Consider the following 18,537-nt stretch of genomic DNA (forward strand, 5'->3'; position numbering starts at 1 on the left):
TTCCTCTCTAGCCATTATCAGCCAATTTAATGCTTCAGCTCAATTATTTGCAGTGACTTAGCAGAAAGAATGATAGCATTCTTGTGTCAGAAATTCTCATACAGAGATATTATTAGCATTCTTACTATTATTTTACTGTTTTTTTGACAGGAGTGCTTCAGTGATGATGCTGAAAGCATGGGTACTGTTACTACGTGGAATACCTATTTCAGATACGTTACTATCCACAAAAACTTGATTTTTGTTCTGATTTTATGTGTGACTGTCTTCTTAATTGAGGTAAGAAAATCTGTGCTTGGTGTCATGTTGCAACATATGATGTTTGTTCAAACTGTTCTTTGTGAACTTTTCTACTGCTTAGATGAACACTTCTTCATCAAAGTTAGTGGTTAGTGCACAGCAGCAGAAGACCCATCTTCTCAAATTATCCAGGTTATTTTCTCTATGTGGTACCACAAATAAGAATTATTACCCTATGCAAGTCTTTTGTTCACAGGTGAATAATCTTCCATTTTTCATTAAAAATTACTTTTGAATAGCCTTAGGCAGTTAACAACAATAATTGCCTTTTTTTTTTTTTTTTGATGAACACATAGATAAATTCTGGAAAATTGCTTTGAAAATGAGTTACTAGCTTTGCTCCTAGTGAAAGAAGAGTGGTGAGTAAGGCAGAGTGCTGAGTGCCTGTGGTGGCAGTGAAAGATGGAAGGGGTGTTCCTGCAGCATGCAGAGAAGACTTTTTCCAAGGATGGTGTAAAACACCAGAACAAATACTGAGGAACATCTGGCTCTTTGAAGACATTTGACTGTTTTTCATGTATCAGAAATTGCCTGCTTTTTGTGTTGTCTCTAAATTTAGAAAAACTTTAAGATTATAGAACCTCTTAATGTTCTCTTCTATAGTAGATATCCTAAATCAAGTATTTTTTAAAGTGAAGGAAGAAGTTTCATAGGGAGAAATCAATGAGACTGTATTCATATGTCCACTTACAAAATACTGTGCCAATTTCTTGGTATTTTTCAACATGAACTGAATAAAGAGAAGAATCCATTAGGAATATAGGATTATTTTCTGGCTGATTGTCAGCAAAGGGTTTTTAGCAATTCTGTGGTGAGATTCAAACTTCTAGTGTTATCATAGCTGAAGAAAGATGGGACTGATCTGATCTGTATTCTGAATTTACACTAATGATATATTGCAGGTGATTTAAGTTACTTCTCTTGGACCAGGAATAAATCCTGGAGCTTAAATCTAGTTTAGCATCTTAACTTTTAAATGAACTCCATCAGCAAGGCTGTGCTTAGAGGCATAGCTGTTCTTGTAAGTTTTGTTTTCATGGTCGTGGAAAATGGCTCTGTACAGAATAGCAAAGCTGAAGGTGAGCTTTAGAGGCAAAGGAAATTTAAATTTTAAGATATATCAGATTTATTCCTGTATATTCAGCATATATTTCTAAATGCTTATTACACATTTTTGCTTTTATTTTAGACTAAATATTTTTAAATGGTTTTAAAAACCTCATCTTGTAACTGAAAAAAAAATAAATCTTATGACAAAGAATGTTTCCATACAATTTAAAGTTTCCAGTGTGACTATAATTGGTAAATGAATGGGCTGGAAAATACCCAGCTGCAGCCCAGTCTTGAGCAAACCTCTGTGTGTGAGCTGAAATACCATTCCAAGTGTCTGTGTGTCCTGTGCTAACAGTTTGTACCCTTCCAACTTGAAAAAATGAAGACAGGCTAGTGATGAACATCCAAATAAATTGAAAGTGGTGGTTCAGATCTGGGTGGGACCACTTTGAAAATTCTAGAAATGATATTTTAGATTTGAAAGGATTGCTTTGGAATGGATTGTTGCAGATTCCAAGGTGAGTTCACACAGTCACCATAAATAGGGCATCAACTGTACCTATTTCCTAGGTTTGTGTGGTGTGTGTTGTGTAGCCCACTTAAGCAGCTCAAAACTGTGTCTCATGGATGTAATACCCAGAGACTAGGGCTGCTGAACTGCAAGAAGAGCAGAGAAAGGCTTTGTGAAACTATTCTGTGACAATATTACCTACCATCATCTTCACAGCTGAAAAAACTCCTCTGTTGTGAGGAGTCAAGATGAGAACAGAATTCTGTTGGGAGATGTAAAAATATTATTTTGAAAGAAGGCTGATTCTTACAAATACTTAAATTCAGGACCGTCATGGTCAATCTTGAGTAAGACCTGCAGAAGTTGGTAGCTCCCATAGAGAAGACTTGAGTTATGTGTATCAGTTGGGGTATTACCACAGTGACATAAAAATGGATGGGAAGAAAATGTAAAAACTGTTTCAACCCTTAGAAAAATTATCATAGTCAGGAACAGAGCAAACTAAAATCTAATAGACTAGATTAAGATCTCCAGTATCTTGGTAGACAGACAAGAATATATTACAGACTAAATTCTTGTTGAGCACCGAACCATCTCACAATAAAAAGGGTTTAATCCTACATTTAAAAAATATTACAATAGATTATGTGGAAAATGACGTAAAACCTAAAGCAGCAAAGCAATATTAGTCAAATGAATATACCAAATGTAGATATCAGCTAGCAAGAACAACAATGCAAAAATAATAATGTTAAAGGTATGACATTCATATTTGAATAGATGCCTCTGAAGATACTGAGAGACTTACTCTTCCAGGGTCATAAACAATATTAATATTTAAAACTTAAAAGGCATACAGTTATCGTAGAAAGACATTAGCAAGCCTTTGTTAATAATATGGTAAAAAAGAACACAAGAATTTCTAGAATTCCAGAATCTCTGGGGCACTTGAGAGCCTGATTGTAATACAAGTCTAAATGTAGCTTCCCTGGTGGGATGCACTAAATTGTTTCCGTGGAGAGAGAAGCAGATATTACAAGGTTTTTGCTTTAAGTAGGTTTGACTTCCACCCATTTGTTATGCTCCCTCTAAAAACAGGTATAAAGTCAATGAAAAAAGATACAATAGAAAGATTACATAAAGTGATAAACCAAAATCTGACACTGTTTTCTTTGGTCACAGGTAGCTGCTTCTCTTGGTGGGGTATGGTTTCTTCAAAAGTAAGTAGTGGAGATAATTTTTTGAGAAACAGGGGTACCCCTTATATTATTTTTTTCTGTAAAGAATGAATAAATTCTGCCAGAATTCTATGTGGATAGTCACTACCTTAGAATCAACAAAATGGTTCATAGATGGATGATTTAAATACGTTGTGTAGGTGGTATCTGGTACTTCTTTAAGTGCTAACAGTTGAATGGTTTATGCCTTGTTATTGAGTACACAACAGTGTATGTAAGATTTTCCTGGGTCAGCTCACTCTGGGGATGAAGGGAACTGATTATCTTCAGTATACCATGATTCAGAGGTCTGGTAAGACTTGCTTAGGAACCTTTCAAAGGAGCAGTTTCTGTAAGACCCCCATTTGTAAAATTTCTACAGCTCATCTATGAAGAATTCTCAGAAGTTATAGGATCAGCAGTTGTAGGTTAAAATGTACTGAGCAGCAGAAAAGCCAGTGGCTTTTCCTGGGTTAATGCTTTTAATCCCTGTTTTTGTCCTGCAGCAATGAGTGTGTGCGTATAGAAGCATATGGTGACATAGGTTTCACTGGAGGTGATTTATGTTGATTTCAATTTCCATTGTCACTAAGGGCTTTGATTTTTATGGTATACCTAAAGAATTTTACTTCTGTAGTAATTCAGTTTTTTTAAGACTCAAACTAATTTTTCTGTTTAAAACAAGTGGGTGTATTTTCCTGGATTAGATTAGGTGTGTCAGTGATTAAATAGGCAGCAGATTTACAAGAGACTACCAGAGCAATTAATAATTTATATTTTGTATGTTCATGACAATATTTTAAAAATGACTGGAAATATCTGTAGCCATTAGCATAGTTTTAAAGCAAATGGACACTGGAGTACTGTTTGGTTTTGTTTAGCAAATAAAAGAGAAAGAGCACACAATTCCCAGTAATGCATTTATTTGTCATTTCCATCACACAGCACAGCTTTGAAGGCAAATTCAACCCAGTCAGAAAACAGCACCTCTGACAAGCCTCCTGTGATTGTCACTGACACTAGCAGCTACTACATCATTTACATCTATGTGGGTGTGGCAGATACTCTGCTTGCCATGGGAATCTTCAGAGGTTTGCCCCTTGTGCATACACTTATAACAGTGTCTAAAACTCTTCATCAGAAGATGGTGCATGCAGTTCTTCATGCACCTATGTCAACCTTCAACTCCTGGAAAGCAGGTAAGTGAACTGGGAGGTGATTGACTCACTTATGCATTTAATTTCAATTTAATGGTTTTCATTCTGATAAAGGACAGTGTTACCTTCCATTTACATTTTCAGTCAAGTGGAATGTTAGAAGTTTGCCACATAAGGTAATTTATGAATCTTTTAATGAAACTTGATTGCACTTAAGTGTGACATATTTCAGTTGTCAATTCTGATTCTCAAATATCACCCTGTAAGAAAGAAATTTGGAGAAAATAAACCATTAACTGTTCTAGGCAATAAAAGTAGAATAACTTCTAAAGAATAGACTTTGTCAAAAACTGCAATAGAAAACATATTGTCAGCTATGTCATGAGTGACAAGGAATCAGATGTGGATGATAAATAGGGCTTTTTTTATGAATAGTCCTACTAAAATGGCATAAAACATCAGTTAGTGTGAATGATGGTATGCATATTCAAATTTGGGAGTTGACATAAAGCTCATTATATAACTGGTGCAACAAGTTCCATCTCCCATTTAACATGAAATTCCTGTATCATGTGTTTCATACTGATAACTACTAGATCACAGGAGACACTGCTAAATGATGACACAACAATGAGCTTTTCTTTAATTTTCCCTTATATTCTTAACTTTGTTGTTACATAATCTTTAATACAGTAATTCTACTCAAAAATTAAGAAACAGGTTACAAACCCAGGCAAATGTTGATGTGCAAATTACCTGTGTATCATGAGGGCCTGCTGAATAAGGGGTACCTTATGCTTTGTGCCTCTATTTCTGCCCTTTTTAGTTGCTACTTTTTTTAAATTACATTTTCCTGTTTTTTTTTTTCCCAAGAGCTGAAACAGAAGTTGAGCAGCCGAATTCTTCCAGGGAGACAGAAACTGTAGCTCCACTAAACTGTCATGGAATTGCTTATACTAAAAAAAAAAAAATCTTGTATTTAACATTTTGCATTCAGAAAAAGTTGTAACTTTTGTTAAAGTAGTAAATGTGGGATTTTGGGTGGGGGTACTAAAATGTTTGGCTTTTTTTTTCCTTAATCCATAGGTGGTATGCTTAACAGATTCTCAAAAGATACGGCCGTACTGGATGACATACTTCCACTTACAGTATTTGACTTCATTCAGGTTTGTAGAATAAAAGTTGTAACTTTTGCTGTCTTATAGCAATATGATATTTCAGCTTTACATCTTGCAAAGGAAATCATATGATTTTTTTTTCAATCTATGTATCTACGTAGCTGCTTATCCTACACTGTATTGCTTCATTTTGAGTGCTTGCCTCTGTGTGTACTTACCTCCACTGTTTATGCAAACCACTCTTACTACTTGGGCTCAGAAATATTTTTGCCCTGCAGACCCCTACAGGACAAGTATCCCTGCTGCTGCCCAGATTCAACTGTAAGTCATAAAGGGCATTCCTTAGTTTTTTCTGTTATCTTGGGTAAAGTTAACTGTTTTTTTAATGCTATTCTTTTATTGTATTCAGTCACTTTCATAACTTCCCCTCCTTAAGCTCACTCTTCTGCTCCCAGTTTGCTAGCATCACTCTTAGTTTATTTCTCTTCTGTTGAATATATTCTTGACTTTTCTGTTCCTTTGTCTTCTATGGAAATGTCAGCTTTTCCTTAGAGAGAACTTGTTCCCAAAACATTTTAAAAACAGAAGCAAATCTTTCCTGGTGCTCCTGTTCCTCTCAAAATTATTAAGGTGATATACAGGTCCAACTTAATCAACCCAAACATTCTGCTGTACAGATTGCCTGTCTCCATCTGTGAATTTGCCTGCTTTATAGTCCCTACCAACATGATTATCTGATAAAGACAGAATTTCTTTCTCTATGTCTTTGTAAGGAATTGATAACTTTGACTCATGACTTCAGAGGGGCCCGTGCGGCTTGACATGAAGAGGTTCAAGTATATTAAAGCTTTACTTCATGTCCTGCTGATGTCATGAGGACTTGCTGAATGAGCAAACATGGACATTGGGACTCTGAATCAACAGTGTAATCTTCAGTGTGAACAGCAGTCACTACTTTTTTGATATGACCGTTTTGTTTCAGATATTTTGGATCTGCCATGGGGGTGTTATTCCAGAAGCATGTTAATTATTCTGTCTCTACATTTCAAACTTTCTACAAGAAACTGCCTAATTTTTCATGTTTTCAAGAATAAGGAAAATCCCAGTATTTGGCTTTTCTATTCTGATGCCTTGCAGAGGTTTAGCTATACCCTATTGTCCCACAGATTCACCTCTCTCCTCAGTCTCAGCTGCAGAGGCTTCTAGACATGCATGATAAGCTGCCCTGTCTTTCCAGGTTCTTCTGCTGAATATCATTGAACCTACCCATTGTCTTGAATAATTTTAACAGTTATTCCTTCACAACCAATTTCTTCTGGTCCTCCATAGATTCAGACTTTCATGAACTCTGCTAAGGAATTAAGATTCCTCTGAAAGATACAGAGAAGCTATAGATAGGACTTTTCCCTTCTGATGATTGTTCAAGAGCCACAGAGTGTGGAAGGGATATGTGGACCTAGAACCTGGAACACCTCCAACCCCTCTGTTCAAAGCAGGTTCAGCTAGAGAAGTTGCTCAAGGCCAAGCTGAGTTTTGTATAACTCTGAGTAACACATTCCAGTATTTGACGTTCCCCATGCTAAAAGTGTTTTTTCTTATGTTTAAATGGAATTTTGTGCATTTTAGCTTGTGCCCATTGCCTCTTATCTTCCCACTGTGTGCCATTTAAAAGAATTTGGTTCAAGCACATATAGTCCACAAGAAATACGTACTAATATTTATATAAATAGAATATATTTTTAATTATATAAATAATAACAAACTGCATATATGGAATCATTCATAACCTATATAAGTATAAAGAATACCAGTATATAGTCACACAAAGTGATGAGATCCCCCTAAGCCTTGTCTTAAGGTTAAACCCAGTTCTATCAGCCGGTCCTCATTTCTTGAAGATCCTTCCTGTGAGATGCTGCTAGCACATATATTTGTCCCTAAGGTTTAATATGTCTCACCCAAAAGTTCATAGTGAACTCACTGAACATTCATGCCTGTGATCAGGACTGGTTTCCCCTAAATGATAAACTCCTGTTGGTTAATCAAACTGCAGTCATTGCCACCCTGAACATTTGCTGAGTTGCTTTGTCTACTACCATCTGCATTTTCCAAACTGGGAAACAGTGGGACATGTCTCCCCATCTGGCCTCTGTCCCAGGGCTGAAAGCACTGGGAGGCACTGAACTGTGCTGCATGAGCCCTCTGCTGCCATTCCTCAACTGTATGCCAATACAGTTGTCTTGTGGTTTAGATTTTTGCTTCTGCCTTTTTAGAGAAAATATCATCTTCTGTCTGACTTTAGGCTTACTTTGGAGTTTATGAGATAACACAGATTTTCATATTCAACTTTTTAGTGAAATGACTGTGGGATCAGCAGTTAGAACAGTATGACATCATGGTGACCTTTACAAAATTTGAGCAAATGACAGAAATGGGAATTTTAACAGTCACTAAGTGACTGTAATCTCAAGTAATGTGAGAACTGTATAACTTGGCTCAATATCACTTGAATAGCTCATTTGCTTCTTAACAATTAGAGAGAGATACAAGTGTTACTAATTTCTGCAGTCTGAAGTAATGAGTAAACACAAATCCATTCTTGTATTGCTGCAGACCAGTGCTAAACAGCCTGCACAAGTGTAACCCACATATATCACCATTCCTTTAAGAGAGATGAGGAAAATAGTGAAAGAGCTCACAGGATCATAAAATTGTTTGGGCTGGAAGGGACATTAAAGATCATCTAGTTCCAAACCCTCTTCAAAGGCAAAGACACTTTCCATGAGATCAGGTTTCTCAGAGCCCTTTTCAACCTGGCCTTGAACACTTCCAGGAGTGGGGCATCCACACCTTCTTTGGGCAACCTGTTCCAATGCCTCACCACCCTCACAGTAAAGAATTTCTTCCTAATATCTAATCTAAACCTGCTCTATTTCAGTTCAAAGCCATTCCTCCTTTAGCTAGTTCAACTGTAATGTAATTTTTTTCATATAATGTGATGCTGCTATCGCATTGCTCAGATTTCTGATGAAAAAAAATGTTATAGGAAACTTAGAACATGCTTACCTGCTCATGAATGACCTCTAACTTGGAATACTGGGAATTTAAATCCTGCCTTGAATTTATGTGGATGTAGTAGCAAAAGCACCCACTGCAGGTTTCTTCCTAATGTGAAATTAGTTTTGTTTTCATCTATTTCTTTGTTGACTGGTCATTTGCAGTGATGTTTCAATGTTCATAATTTTGCCCCAAATTGTCCATTTGCAGTTGGTTTATGCTGGTAAGTATGCAGCTTGAAGTAGTTGTTTAGTGTTAGAAGTAACACCCTGATACAAAGCAGAACTTTGCTATTCTATGTACATGGTATACTTGATGAGATTTAGACACTAGAAAAAAGCAGTCTACCTGCTTAAGACTCTTCTAGAGTAAAGATTAAGACCAGATTTAGCTAAGTCTGGCTGGAGCTACTGAGAATGAGATCTTAAAATGGTAGTAGTCTCTAGCAGGTTAAAATACATTAACTCTGAAATAATTTTGTTCCTTTTATCATCTGACACCTTTAAGCACCTTTTTATTTCTCCTGAAACTGCTAATTTGTCATACCACAGATTTTTGTACAATTTATTTCCTGTCTTCTGATCAGGACAAGCAGTCGTGTTAGTTTCATGCATGAGTTACAGTCCCTTGACCAAAGAAGTGCAACTTCCCACTTTTTCTGATCCTCAGCAAGACTGCTTTGCCCAGAACCTGCAGGAGGCTGTCACTCAGCTCCTGACAGTCTTGCACACCTAGTCCAGACAAGGACAGCACCGGTAGGTTTGGCCGGTAGCTGCAGATATTGCAAGTGTCATTCTTATATTTTAAGTGGAGAGTGAGTGCCATTGCTTTTGTGCGGCTTCATATTTTAGAAGCCTGCAATACAGACTGTACTATAGAAAACACTTTTTCCATCTATTAGAAAAACTAGCAGCTTATTGCAACAGGTTATGGATCTGGTCCAAGTTATTCATTATCTTTTCATGGAGGTTTGTTCTCAGCTGCAAATCTTCTTAGGTTAGCACTTTATGTTTGTTGAAACAATACGTAGTTGCCATAGGAAGGAGATTCATCACCAATCTCTAGTCTATAAAATGATAAGTTTACTTTATCAATAGTATTTTTCTTTCATTCTACAGTTAATACTGATTGTGATTGGCGCTATAACAGTAGTCTCAATATTAGAACCCTACATCTTCCTGGCATCAGTGCCTGTGATAGCAGCCTTTATTCTGTTAAGGGCATACTTCCTCCACACTTCTCAGCAGCTGAAACAACTGGAATCTGAAGGTAGGAGCAGCAAAGTTGGTAGACTTTTAAATCCACAACAAATCAATTGAGAAGTGATTCACTCTTTCTCCTCTTTTTTGCGTCTTCTCTTGCAAGATGACATTGTCTTTGGGAGCAGAACACATATCACTTAAAGCCAGGGCTGTTACTGATCCAGCCAATACTTAGTGCTCTGCTGCCAAAGAGCAATAAAAAAGGCCTTTTAAAAGATGGGCTTTATCACCACTGCAGCTGAAAACAAATAAAGTCCTGACATAGAGTTTTCTTGAGAGTAAATGTAACTTGAAAAATGGTGGTCAGACTTGGTATGTACCCTTTGAGTTTGTTTCTTTGTAAGAAAAAATTTCAATGGATGTATTTTAATCAGAAAGAGCTCTGATTTCTCTATAAGTTATTCGATTAAATTGCCTTCTTCTCACCCCATTAAGAGACTAAAATGTTCCAAATAGAATTGAAAACCTCATTTGGAAGTGTGAATTTGCACACCATGCACTGTTGCCTGGCTTTGCAGCAAATGGGCAGATCCTCGGCAAATTAGTCCTGAATTTTCAACAGTGGTGATCCTCTTCCCTTTTACTTAAATGTAATTCTGGAGTTCCTCAGACCTAAATTTAAATTTCTTTGATGTTCACAGGGATCCAGCACTGGCTCAACACTTTTTATGTAATGCAAGATTTGCTTAAAATTACCATGTCAGTGCAGTTGAATCTGGAGCATTAAAGTACTCTGTCTATGCTAAGAAAGCTTCATATACTGGAGTTCTCAAAATTGCAGGAATTAATTTTGGCTGGGGAGGAGCAGCCTTTCTCTTGTGGCATCCTACAGAAGGCCAGGAGCATTTCCAAGTAGATATGAGACAAATAGTTATGTGTTAAATATGAAGAGTATTGTGATCCCTTCCTGTCAATACACTGAATGCAATTTCAACCCATTCTTGCAAGGACTGTTGCTGTATATCCTTTGTTAGGATTATTTCAGTCATGTAGTCTGACAACATATGTGAATTGCACACTGGCAGTGGTTACGCTGATGTGAGGTAGAGCATGGTGGGGTATTTGCATTATGTCAAAGGCATTTCCTCATGCATGTTTATGTTGTTCTGATTTAAACACTTTGCAGCTCGGAGTCCAATTTTCACCCATCTTGTTACAAGCTTAAAAGGGCTGTGGACACTGCGAGCTTTTGGGCGGCAGCCGTATTTTGAGACCTTATTTCACAAAGCTCTGAACCTACACACGGCAAACTGGTTCCTCTACCTGTCAACACTGCGCTGGTTCCAGATGAGGATAGAAATTATTTTTGTTGTCTTTTTTGTTGCTGTGGCATTTATCTCTATCATAACTACAGGTATGGTAACTTTACCCAAAAACTGAAATGGAACTCTGCTGCTTCTTTTTAATGGCTCAGCTTTAGAAAATTCTGAGAGAAATAAGCTGTTGTGGAATTTAGCACACACTGGAGTCATTGATTTAAGTATGCCATAGTAGTAAACACAATTTAATTAAAATAGAAATAACACCATTATTGCCTGCAGTCTGATATTGTAGAGGACTCATTAAAGGGATTAATCTGAAAATAATAACTGAAGGGACAAAACTTTTATTTTGTTGATAGTAATTGCTGTAAAATAATCTCATGAGTTTGAACCCACATTACTGTTCCAACAATGGATGTTGATCACACCTGTATAGCTCAAAGATTTTTAGTAAATAGAAGTTAATGTTCCTCTCACTTGCAAATGGCTAAAACATGAAAATGTTAATAATCTTTTAAAGCCCATAACATTAGGAGAAATCGTCATCCAGTTCTTTAATTCCCAACCAACTGGCCCATTTTCCTATGTGAAGTTTTGCAAATTCTATTCAAAATCCCCAGAAAAATTACTCATGACTCCTAGTAAACACAGTATATGAATGAGAATCACTCTATACCTTACTTGTATTTGAAGTGGTGCCCATGACTTGCCAGGTGTAGCCAGTCTCAAATAAGAAAAAATTAGGAGTATGATGTCCCATAAATGTTAATAATTCATTCATGTGGAAAAACTCAGCTAGAGATAACTTCAAATACAGTTTTTTATTCATTTTGCTTTTGTTATGTTTGGACATGGTTCTACCTCTCCAAGTTCTACACTGAACTTTGTGTGCAGGATCTGTATGCAGTTTCAGTACTATGGTCACTGATGAACAAGAGTTTGATGATTTTATGGAGGAGGTTTTTAAATCTAACAATATTCAAATTTCTTTCAGCCATACTTCAGTGTTGAAAAGGAGTTATATAAGAGCTTGCAATTTATCAAATATTGTACAATTTATGAAATGCTATCCTATATTTCTTGTAGAAGGAGCTCTAGCTCTCCTTACAAATGGAGACACGACACACATACTTCCGTATGAAAATAGGCACTTACAGTTCTTTTCTTACTAAGGAGACTTCTAGTTCCCTTACCATTCATGGGAAACAATGCTCCCTGTTGACCTTCTCATTTCTCACTCTGTGTTCTTAGTAGTTTGGGGTTTTTAGGAAAATAATTTCTTGTGTTAGTTGTCCTGTATGTTTTACTTTAGAAAAGGAGTTAAAACACTTTTAAAAAATATTAAAATTTGTCATCTTGGGACCATTATAACCTTTACTGTTATAAATAATAGACCCTTAGAGCAACACTAGATTCCTTATCTTAATCTATCAGCTTTCATGAGGAATATTTTGCTTTTATTGCTTACTTTTATATTTACTTATGTAATGAGACATCTATAAGAAAACAGGAGGTGTATTGAAGAAAATTATATAAGGAATGGAGAAATCATAGAAAGGCATTTGGCTTAAATTCTCAATTCCATTCACACATAGTGAGGTGAAAAATCAACAGTGTGGTAGATTAAATGCTTATATTGTATTGTATGAAGTCATAAAGGAAAATCCCTGGAAAATCCCATGCTTGAAACAGCCAACAGTTAAAGCTATAAAATTTACATCTGCCTCTTTGTGAAACACTAAGGAGAACATCCTCTATTTGTCAAAGAAGGGAAAATGTAAGCCGTTTTGAATTTTAGAGTTGCTAGCTGTGTCTGGTGTTTTGGTTAGATAAGAGTAATTTCACAGATTCATGTGTGTTGAAAACAGGAAAGTCAAATCAAGATTGCAGAGACCTGATTCTGTTTACAGTTTAAGTACCAAGATTCTTCTGCCAAGCAAGACTGGGGTTTCTAGTGAATTCAGCACCAAAGCCAGGTGTTAAACTACGATTTAGCTCTTAGTCCTTTTTATGATTAACAAATCCATGTTTTCTCCAAGAAGTAAAAGAGGCAAGAGTATGAACATGCATCTTAAGATATACATGCTAATTTTCTGTTTTCTAATGGCTTTTTATTTGCACAGAAAAATTGAATGCGTTTTTCTCTCCACAGGTGAAGGACCAGGTACAGCTGGAATTATTCTTACTTTAGCTATGAACATCATGGGAACCTTGCAGTGGGCAGTAAACTCAAGCATAGATGTTGATAGTTTGGTAAGCAAAAAATGCACAGTGCTGTGCTTTCTTTTGAGGAATTGCCTTATTTTGTTGGTTATGGTTGTGCAGTGAATTATCTTCAGAGTTGAATATTATGCAGAAATGTCAGAAAAGTTTCTCTCATACCTTTGATAGCGAACTACTGGCTTTGGGATGGCACAAACAAAGTTTTTACATGATCAGAAGTTTTTCTGGCCTGGAATAGGCAACAGCAAAGACTTGCACTTGAGGATTCAGATTGCAGATGTAGCAGTGATAGGAAAACCTCAAAAAGGCTTGGGGCTGTTTTGTTATATTTCCTGTATTTATATATATAAAATACATCTTCCTTGGTCTACTTAACAGTTTTGCATAGCAGATCACAAAGGATGTTTTTGAGATTCTTTCACCTGTTATCAATAGTGGTTTTAAAATCTGTCCTTGACTTCCCTGGCAGTCTTTTTCTGGTTTTATGTAAAATGCCCTCTGACATAAGACTTTGCAGTCATGCATAATTTTCACAGGTAGGACTGGCTTTAAAAGAGACCATTTCACAAGGTTAGCTTCTCATCACCTATTTGTTGAGATATGTGAAGCAGACAGGAAGCTCATAGAAGAATATGTTTGTTCTTACACTTTTCATCATACATTAATTGAAATGTATGAAAGTTTTAGCTTTCGTTTTAAAATGTAATAGTTCCTGATCTCTTTCCACTTCATTCATGCTAGGATTTATTTTAGATAGAATTTGTCTAACAAAATACTGTAGTCTTACAAACAAAAAAAAATTCTGAGAAAAAATAATCCTGTCTTACCCACTCTGAACCCTAAATCAGCTTCTCAAGCCCCACCATTTCAGTATTGGAAAACAAAATTTTACAGCAGATTTCAGAGTCCCTTAAATCCTGATTAATTGAAATTAATTGCCATATTAAAAATATATAATTGGGGCAGATGGTGACAGTGAAGCAATATTTTAATTTTTTTAAAAAATAATTATTTTTAAAATAATTTTTAAAAAAAATTTTTAAAAAATAATGTTAATTTTTTTTAAAAATAATTATTCAACTAGATTCACCCTGATAGAAATCATTAAGAGCCTCAGAACAAGGAATTAACCACTTATAGCATCTAAGCTCTTGTTTGCACATCTGACTGCTGATAGTCGAGGAAGCTGATGGCCATTCAGCAGTGATTCCCACCCACCAAACATTTCATGCTAGCTCCTTCTTTGCTTTGTTATGAACAGCCTGTCTTGAAGGGCAAGCAAGCGCTTTGTGAGAGGGCTTCATTGCTGTAACTGCAAGACTTGCTGAATAGCAGTTACATGACTAAAAATGAAATAAAATGCAATGTTGGTAAATCATAGAATTTTTAGGGTTGGGAGGGCCTCTGGAGATCCTCTTGTCCAACTCTCCTGACAAGGCAGGGTCACCTAGAGCAGGTGACACAGGAACTCTCCACAGGTGGGTTTTGAATGTCTCCAGAGAGAGAGAGAGACTCTACAACCTCTCTGGGCAGCCTGCTCTGTTGCAGTCAGAATTGCTGCTAGCATAGTCCAGGGTAAAGAAGCAAAAAGGACCTTTGCACAACATCCACAGATGTTTTATTCAGCCATGTAGTGAGACGTTCAAGTCCCAGCACCCACACCCAGAGAATCTAACTTTGTCTCTCTACAGGGACCTGGGGGCTGATCCTGGTCTCAGGGCAGTACAAAGATGAGGGCCAATCAGGGAATAGGGAAGGTGTGGCTCAGGAACATAGAAATAGACATAGGAACAGGGGAAGGAGCCGATGGGGTCTAGCAGCTTTTTGAGGGAAGCTTATTGTGTCTCCCTAGACCAGGGAATGCCCCCTCCCCCCCAGGGTCTCCACGCTGTTCCAGTGCCCTTTCATCCTCAAAGTGAGAAAGTTCTTCCTTACGTTGAGGTGAAACATTTTGTGTTTTGGTTTATAGCCATTGCTCCTTGTTCTGTCACTGGGCACCACTGAGAAGAGCCTGACAGGATCCAGCTGACAGCCGCCTTCGAGATATTTATGCATTAATGTGATTCCCTCTCAGTGGTCTCTAGACTAAACAGGCCCATCTGCTGCAGTGTCTCCTCATAAAAGAGATGCTCCAGACCCCAAATGATCTTTGTGGCCCTCACTTGGCCCTCTCCAGTAGCTCTTGATCTCTCCTGTGCTCAGGAGCCCAGAACCCAACCCAGCGCTCCAGATGTTGCCTCACTAGTGCCGAGCAGAGGGGCAGGACCACCTGCTGCCCATACTCCTCCCGATGCACCCCAGGTTACCACTGGCCCTCCTGGCCTCAAGGGCACACTGCCAGCTCACACATTGTCATCCACCAAGACTCCCAGGTCCTTCTCTGCTAAGCTGCTCTCCAGTAGGTCAGCCCCCCCAAGACAACCACAACAGCAACAACCATGTTAATGCACTTGGCTCTCATTTGTAGACTCCATCCCCTGTAAGGCAGAATGTGATCACTTCAAGTATAAAAATCTGTATACAAATAATGTGTGCGTATTACATGGCTTAATACAAACTGAAGGTGTTTCACAGGAGCAACAGGAAGTACTACTGTAGGATACAGAGGGTGCTGGACACAATAGTGATTCAATAAAGAAGAACTTCTCCTTTTTAAAAGTCCAGTTGTGTTAAAATGTCACCTATTAGCAGCAATAAGAAAGTAACTCCCTTTCCCTTGGAAAAGGAGTCCCTTGGAAAGGGAGTCCCAGGTTGCACTAGACACTTCTGAGTACTTTGCTCTGATTGAGACAAAGGATTGTGCTGGAGCACTGGTTTTGTTATGTGTTACATTGTATTATTGATAGCCTTCTAAGGTCCATCAGGTTGTAGAGTAGATCCTCTGGACATCGTTTGCCAGTGGATAACTGCTCACCCTCATGACATGAATTTTTAGGCATCCCAAAGGGGAAACTAATAGATATTGCTGGCAGGATGGTTTTCTTGACATTCAAAAGCTGTTGCTGTGCACAAGCAGATATAAATAGCTTAATGGTGTCAAGATAATAAAACTGCTTCACAGGGTGATACAGATGTATTATTTCTTACTCTGTAGTCTCTGCATTTAGCACTTCCCTCATCAAAGTATTTTACAATTATTTGGCTAAAGATGTTCTGCAGAGGATTACTTTAGTAGCCTATTTAGTTAGTTACTCTATTTTTCTCTCTAGAGGTAGTTTGAAGCTCCCCTCAGGACCAGATTGACTAGAACTGACACATCTCCAGATGTCTCCAGTTACAGATATGCACACACCACTCTAGTTGACATCACTCTTGCCCTTCCTTGAGCAGCTATGATGTCTGTGTTTACAAGCCTGCAGACAAGCATGCCTGAGTGAATAGCACATTTGTAGGTAGCAGTCTTTGGCTGTCATATAAGCTGGAGTTTTCTGCAAGTGGTTGAAAGCCAAAGGAGTAGCAGGCCAAACAGATGGGTAGGTGGCAAATTTGACTTTATTCCGCACAATCTCCATCTTGAGCTTTCCATGACACTGGCACACAGATTGAAGAAATCTGAGTTCCTTGGTTGGTTTTTATTTCTACAAACACAGATGCTGTCTTTGAAGCAATTTTTGTTGTACATGTTTGGCTTCAAATTAAAAATCCCTATTGTCTCCTAATACCCCATAATGGTTTAATGGTTTTGGCATTTCCTTCTCTACAGCCCTGATACCTTGTCTGCTCTGCCTTTATTTAAAAACAAACAACCCTGCATACCCCCCTTCCTCCCTCCAAACATACATGGTCACTCTGACAGCTATCTGTTGCTTCATTTAACGCTACAAATTAGGCTGGATTTATTGTTTCACTTTGATCATTTCTGCTAATATCCCTTTAGTTGGTTTACAGTCTTTTTCTTCCTATCCTTCTAGGCAGTCTTGTAGTGTTTTGAATTTTTTTTCCTTCATAAGGAAATAGAAAATATTTTTTTCTTCAGTAAGTGGTGCTTTCATAGCACCACTAGCTTTAGATAGTTCCAGTGGGCTATTTTAATGCTTTCTAACCTCTTCTTTCACTGATGTATATCCTGCAGCAGCACTGCTTCAACTGTGAAGTTTCTTTTATTAGGGAAAGAGAAAATGTCGTGCTTTTACTGTTGCCAAGATTACTTATATAAGGAGATACAAAAAGAATCTCCCAAGGAGACATTAAAACCCAACTTTCTAAACGTCACTGTGCCTCACCCTCTACATAAGGGATGCTGAAGAATTAAAGTAATACAGGGTAAAGAAAAGGACCAAATTTAAAAGTACAGCTGTGAAAAAGAATGGTGCTCTTACAGATTATTTTATTGACTTTTTTTTTTAATCTATGACATGATCTTAATATGGTTTATACTACTGTAGGCAGAAAATCTGAGAACACTTAAACACAAGTTTAAGTAGAGTAAAATCTACGTCAGAATGGTAGTCCTCAAAGTGAGGTGTTGGTCTTCTGGAAAGCAACATCATGAAGAAAAAATCTTTAGAACATTCTCTTTTCTGCCTGCCTGCACAGCAGTGTGAAAAAGAGAAAAAAAATCAGTAAAAGTTTTAAATGAGCTAGGTATTTCACTTTTGCAGTTCAGAAGAGAAGCACACATCCTATAAGTGCACACAATATGTAATAGCAAATGATGTGGAACCTCAGTAAAACCATATGTTCTGCCTACAGAACCAGTTTTGGCAGTGACTTAATGCACAAGATTTTTTTCCAACATGAACCATTTGGACCAATCTCTCACAGATCCCCCAGTTGCACAGTGCACCTTCCAAGCAGTGTTGGTGAGGAGGTGATGTCTGGCAACTCAGCCATTGAATACCATGTGTGTCTGGTCTGAAAAGGGTGACTGCTCTCTTTTTAGTAGAAGATAACACAGAGCCTGATTAAATTAATTCTATTAGCTTACTTGTAAAAGAACTACTTCTTCCATCTTCTGGAAATATGAATTATATAATTATGAATTCTTCTTCAAAGTCAAGAAGAGTTTAAGTGATATTAATGAGGAAATAAAAGAATGTGCAGTGTTATTAAAATCTCAGTAAAATACAATTAGGCAAGGCTAAAATAGTGTACTATGCTATAGACTTAGAGATGAAAATAGTAAATATACCCCTTTATTCAAAAGTACTAGTTAAAGAACATGAAGATAGCTGGCACAGTACTGATGGGAATAATAGATAAGAAACTTGCTGTCTCCTATCCTATACCTGTCATTATGAATGACAGAACATTTCTACCTGTGAAAGGAAGAATGGATATTTTTGTCAAATGTTCCTGACATGCTACATTCTGCCCAGATTTAAATTATAGTTCAAGCTATAGAACAAGGATTTCAGAATTGATTTAAAATTATTAA

At 37.3% G+C, this 18,537-nt stretch overlaps 1 protein-coding gene across 1 annotated transcript in view; it reads left to right on the forward strand.

Moving 5' to 3' along the window:
* CFTR (CF transmembrane conductance regulator) overlaps nt 1-18,537 on the forward strand; it is an 87,958-nt gene that overhangs the window by 50,078 nt on the left and 19,343 nt on the right. Inside the window, exons 15-21 of the mRNA XM_071423703.1 lie at nt 151-279; nt 3,047-3,084; nt 4,027-4,280; nt 5,325-5,404; nt 9,532-9,682; nt 10,802-11,029; nt 13,090-13,190. Coding sequence (XP_071279804.1) covers nt 151-279; nt 3,047-3,084; nt 4,027-4,280; nt 5,325-5,404; nt 9,532-9,682; nt 10,802-11,029; nt 13,090-13,190 — 981 coding nt within the window. The remainder of the gene's footprint in view (nt 1-150; nt 280-3,046; nt 3,085-4,026; nt 4,281-5,324; nt 5,405-9,531; nt 9,683-10,801; nt 11,030-13,089; nt 13,191-18,537) is intronic.

This window comes from Agelaius tricolor, unplaced genomic scaffold, assembly GCF_023055355.1.
Source record: "Agelaius tricolor isolate 1412-34295 unplaced genomic scaffold, bAgeTri1.0.p SCAF_3, whole genome shotgun sequence".
NCBI classification, from domain to species: domain Eukaryota; kingdom Metazoa; phylum Chordata; class Aves; order Passeriformes; family Icteridae; genus Agelaius; species Agelaius tricolor.